Source organism: Austrofundulus limnaeus, unplaced genomic scaffold, assembly GCF_001266775.1.
Source record: "Austrofundulus limnaeus strain Quisiro unplaced genomic scaffold, Austrofundulus_limnaeus-1.0 Scaffold15, whole genome shotgun sequence".
NCBI lineage: Eukaryota > Metazoa > Chordata > Actinopteri > Cyprinodontiformes > Rivulidae > Austrofundulus > Austrofundulus limnaeus.
The window spans coordinates 3,453,677-3,459,379 of record NW_013952417.1 but is presented as its reverse complement, the minus strand read 5'-3'; the positions used below and the strand labels follow the sequence as shown (position 1 = coordinate 3,459,379).

Below are 5,703 nucleotides of genomic sequence, written 5' to 3'. Positions count from 1 at the left end.
ATATGTTGTAAAGTATGTTGAAAGTTTTTTTCATTTGATTTTGAGAGAATATGATCCAATTGAAGTCAAATATAAATTCTCATTTTATTTTATAATGAATATGGTGAAAAATAAATATTTGGATAATTTTTCAAAGGAATAAACATTTAATAACAAGTCTTTTAAGGCAGGTAAGAAAAAATAAATAATGCGTGGCCAAAAAAACTTAAGATTTCTTAACATTTATTAATGGTACCATCATGGTCTGTCCTGTGCAGAATGACAAAARACAAAATTATTTCTTTACTAAAACCTGTGTAACTTTGCTCCAGTTAATTTTAGRAGCATGAATCTTTGCACAGGTAATGTCCACGAGTGGATTTATGGTTTCCAAGAGTTTTTAGCCAACTTCATTATGGTTTTAAACAGGTTATATACTGTCTAARGCAAAAAATATTCAGGTGAGAGTAAAAAATAATAATAATAATGTTCCATCTCCAATATCTCTAAAACCACAGCAGCTGTTTTAATGCTTACACTTCTGATTAAATCTCCCAAATGTTAGCTTTATTCTGATACCAAGATTATTTAAGTAGACTTTGTAAATGCTGAGATACACTCAATTACATTTCGGCATGGTATTTTGAGAAAAAACGTCAAGAAAACCCCTTGGGGCTTAAGAGGTTAAATAATGTAAATTAAATTTTTTTATTGAACAAAGAACATTTATCGTGAAGGATTACATATACTACCTGATAAAAAAATATATTGGATTGTAAAGAATAAATACAATAAAAACAATGAATTTTTCATGCAGTTATACCAAAATTTGTTGATAGAAGCCAAACTTGTAAAGGAACTTTTTGAATACAATTTTTTTTTCTTTTATCAAAAATATATAAGTGACATAATGATCACAAACATGGTTGTTTTACTGGCCAACTTTTCTCTGAGTGATGTCATCATGTAGTCCTCTCCTGAGCTTCAACATTTCCTTCAGGTTTTTCTGCTGTAAACAGTCCTGCATCGACATGAACGTTACGTCTTTGGGCGGGGGGCTGGCGGAGCCCCTCTGGACGGCCTGCAGCATCGTCAGAGACAGCGAGAAGGAGCTCGGCTGGTCCGAACAAACGGGAAACAAACGAGCGCTCCACAAACTGCAGCYGTCACTGGAGAACTTCAGCCGCTCCTCGTCCATCSCCCAGAGYGACAGACACTCGGACAAGCTGAGCCCCAGAAGCTCCAGCTCCTCTGCGAACGCAGGAGAGTCCACGCTGAGCTTCAAGTCGTCCTCGATCCCGAAGAAGACGGTGACGAACCCGGTGTGCTCCCGGTGTTCCACGCACAGGGAGTGCATGGAGACTCCGGCCGGCACTGCCTGTCCTGGACCGACCCAGCAGCTGCTGACGATGGAGCCCCCTCCTACAGACACCCCCGCCTCCAGCCTGGAGTACTCCACCACCGACCCGGCTCCCACAGAGCAGCTGGGATGGAGGAGGCTGTACATGACYCAGCGGCCGGAGGAGGCTTCGCTCACGCTGAAGGCGGACGACAGGAGGCCCAGCTCGCTCCGCAGRGCCTCGTCCTCCGTCAGGTGAAACAGGTACTCCGAGGTGGTCCCCACGTGATAAAACTTGGAGTTATTCAGCAGGACGACATTCAGGGGGGTCCCTCTGAGACGACGGAAGATCTTCTGACGGATTCCCACCAGGCTGCGCTCCTCTGTGGTGACATTAGCAGTGTTGTTCGTGTATTCTACGGTGGCGTCGGGACCTAAAGCTTGAAGGAAGTCCCCGTACGCATCGATCTCACAGCTCAGGGGCCCCAGTTCACACAGCAGGTTCAGAAGAGTCTTGGCAGTGGCAAAATCAACATAATAGGTGCTGTCTGTGTAAACAAACTCACCGTCGGACACACAAAACAATCCAGTCTGCGTCTCACAAACAGCTCCTTCGTCTCTCATCCTGTCGACGCTCGGCTTGTGCAGAAAACGCCGACAGGAAGTGTTCTCCATTTCTGGGCGAGGGGAACCCTCACYCAGACCCAACACAAACACCCCATGGGTGGTGCCCACAGACAGAGAGGAGGGGTGGGCCAAAGCTGTGAACCCAGGCTTATCAAACGTGACCCTCTCCTCCTTGCCTACACTGTAGAGCTCCATGTCATCCGCGCAGGTCACCAGGACGCCGGGCTTCATCTGGGATGGAAAGTCCACGTACATGGCCAGTTTGAGCTCCAGCATCTGGTAGATGGGCTCGCCCAGCGGCAGAGCCGTGAAGATCTTCCCCAGAGCGCTGGCACTGGGCAGACGCTGGCTGAAGCCGCCTGGAAGCAGGAGGAGGAGGTGAGAAATGCACGCCGTGTGAAGAATCTGGTCAGCTTGATTCAGGATTATTCATTCTGACGTTTGCTTTTTAATGGAAACAATTAAACGGTTCCAATAATTGCTAATTAATTAAAACTGCTGTTCTCCTTTCAGCTGCTCCCTTCTGCAGGGGATGCCACAGAGAGTGAACTTGCGTGAAAGATTTACCAAAACGTTTCACTCCTGCTGCAGCCTGGGCTCGAACCTGCAGTCCTGTGYCACGGACCGCTGAGCTACTGCAGCCATTTCTAATTTAATAAAATCAATTTCTGAAAGAAACTCTTTATTGCTTGGAACAGGAAGCTAAAAACAACATCTTTAGTGTGTATTTTTATGTCATTCTCAAAGAAAACCTGTACAAGAAAGTGAAGAGGATCATTTACTTGAATAAGTARGAAGCTGACTTAATAACAGGACATTTCGTAGCTACGAGTGCGCCTAGCGGAAAACAACTCTTCCAGGTCACATGGGAGGATTGCAACAAGCTCAGAAAACAGATTTATAGCTTAAAGATGTTCATGAAAACTCTCATCTATGATCTTAAGGGAAAGTTTAACACAAATCAGTTTAGCACAAGCTGACAATGTCCAAGTTAAAATTTTTATTTTTTAATCCCTCCACAGCAGAGGCAATTGCTCTAAGACTGCAAGGCTCAGCTTCCCCTAAAATGTAAAAAAAACAAAACAAAACAAAAAAAAACAAGTGATCAAATATACACTGTTGTGTGTACATATCATTGACTAAATATGCGCTATAATGTGCTCAACTTATGTTTAGATCAGCATCTTATCACCGGTAACGACGAAGCTTCCTCTCCCTCATTCCCGCAGCTTCACAGAGCTTTAAACAGTCGGATGCTGAGCTTACACAGACTTCAACAGTGAGGCAAAAAAATGCAGCGAAARGAGACGAGTCATTGGATAAATGCTGGGTTTTGTCCCGCCCCCGGACGCTCAGCGTCTCTGGGYGTCTAAGGAGCAGTGGGCGGGTTCGGACGCCAWGATTCTGCATGATGATTGGATGATSTGTCTGAGCCTGAATCTRTTTTTGATTGACAGCGAAATGAGCGAATCAGAGATCTTTTGGTGTAAACATTCAGTGGGAGCAGTTTTTAGTTTCGTTTCTGTTCTGAGCTGAACCAGAGACTTTACTAACCCTCTTAGCTGCATTTTCTTTGTTAAAAACGACTAGCAACAAATCAAGTTTTTATTTCTGGTGGGTTTTATTGTATCTGCTTGTGTTTGGAGACAGATTTCTATCACTCTTTCTGACGTCTATCACAGTTTCTGTCCAGCGGTGCTACTGAGCCCCTCCGCCATCACAAAGGCAGAGGGGACACACTTCACACTAGCCTCGCGCCAGTCCCAGCTAGCGAGTTAGCTAGGTAACAAGCTGCACATAACGGCAGAGAGTTTGAATGTTGTGGACCGGATTTTGGCGAAGCCATTTGATACAGCCTTGTTTACGGGCTGATCAGCTCCTCAGATTAATTTGGTGCAAAAGGTGGGAAGAAATAACAGGTCTTTTCAGCTGTCCTGGTATGACAACGTGAGCTGGCTGCTGTAACAGACTAGAATAATCTGGAAAATGATTATAAAAGCATTAGATCAATTAATTCCTTTAAAAAATCAAAGCAAAATTGTCAAAGAAATATGAAATTGTTTAATTTGTATTTGTATGAGTCACTGTTTGAGTTGATTTTTTTGTTTTGTTTTATTATTTGGTTTATTGTTTGAAATTAATATTTTTTGTAAACAGGAGCAGATATCAAGATCTTTTTCTTCTGCTGCCTTTCATTTTATTTTATTTGTATTGTTTTGTTGTATGTAATGTTTTGTTTCTTAAAATTAAATGAATAAGTACTATAAACTAAAAAAAATGATCTGTGACCCTGTCATTTTCTTGAAAAGGAACGGAGGGTAGAGTTTATAACCCACACATTTTATTATGTAGGCCGAAACTGAGRTTCCTCTCCAAGACCAGCATCCACCACTGCTGCACAGAGCATAGTCTGTGGATCAGTTTCCTGTAGATTATCTGTATYTTTGTGTTCTCTCCGCTTCAATAAACCTGAGTAATTTGAAATGTTAATGAGGTCCAGTTGAATAGTTTTGCCTGTGTTAGCCAGAGGTCAAACTCTAACAGCAAATAAAGGAGAACGAGATTCATTTGCTCCTATGCAATTCAAAAATACTTTATTAATTCCAAAGGGAAATTAAATATGATTATTYTTATATTAACAATAATATATTATTATATTATTTAGCCTTACAGACAGATGACAGCACTGTTTAATAATGCTTCAGGACCAGGATTGGCTTTTTACATTAACATGAAAAACAAGATGTTATTTCAAAATAAATTTATATATCAGTTTTTGTTACTTATAAAGAAAATATACCCCAGATGTAATTTAAAAACTGTGATGAGCATTTGAGATATTTRCTACTATAGTTAAAATATTTTATTCAACAAAGTACTCCGGTTAGTCCACAACAAAATCATAAATTATTTGCAGTCATACAATCATGGATATTTTATTTAGATATTTTCTTTGCTTAATAAATAGTAATAAGCCTTAAAATATAAATAAAAGTCACCTGCATGGATGAGAATAACTCTCAGTCCACTCAGAGTTTTTCCATAAATGTCTTCCAGCTGCTGCAGAGCATACAGAGTGGATCCTCCATTCCCTTAAAAAACAACAATAAAACAAGTGAAAAGCTCATTTAAATCCCTCATATTTGTATTCATGACTGAAAGGTTCTGACCTATTTTGGATCCAGGAGGATCTGAGAAGACGTTGTATTGAGGTCCGAGGGGGAGCTCCTTCCGGTCGAGCTTCTCGCTGATTTGCAGCTCATATGCTTCTTTCTGACTCCTGTCGACAGCTGTAATGACCACTGCATCCCAGAACTCACCCGAACGGACCTCTCGACCTACAAGACAAGTTGGTTGTTGTTTTCACTGAACTACAGAAGTTCTTCATTTTCATCAGACGTATGACATATAAAACTCACCACGTAGGAAGTTGAATTTCTTGATTTTTTCTCTTGTTGCAGTTTGTAGTTTCCTACTACAGTCCCGATTCATTCTGGGGCTGTAAATATTTCGTTAATTTATTCGGTGAAGTGTTAGATACATCCGTTTTGTTTAGAGCACCTGCAATTTTCGGCTTCCGGGTTGGTCACGTGATCATCAGCTGTGCTCCAATGAGAGCGCTCTCCATCAATCCTTGCAGTTTGATCCTCTCCAGAAGAAATTTGACAAATATTACCAGATAGATAGATAGATAGATAGATAGATAGATAGATAGATAGATAGATAGATAGATAGATAGATAGATAGATAGATAGATA

The 5,703-nt window shown here is 41.2% G+C and overlaps 1 protein-coding gene across 1 annotated transcript; it reads right to left on the bottom strand.

Annotated features, from left to right (window-relative positions):
- Window positions 1-663: 663 nt before the first annotated feature.
- On the bottom strand, window positions 664-5,550 carry fpgt (fucose-1-phosphate guanylyltransferase). The gene is made up of 4 exons (XM_014002915.1): window positions 5,365-5,550; window positions 5,116-5,283; window positions 4,945-5,037; window positions 664-2,304 (listed from the first exon to the last, which is right to left on the bottom strand). The coding sequence occupies exons 1-4, from the start codon at window positions 5,435-5,437 to the stop codon at window positions 911-913; spliced, it is 1,728 nt and encodes a 575-aa protein (XP_013858369.1). The 5' UTR covers window positions 5,438-5,550; the 3' UTR covers window positions 664-910.
- Between the last annotated feature and the right edge of the window lie 153 nt (window positions 5,551-5,703).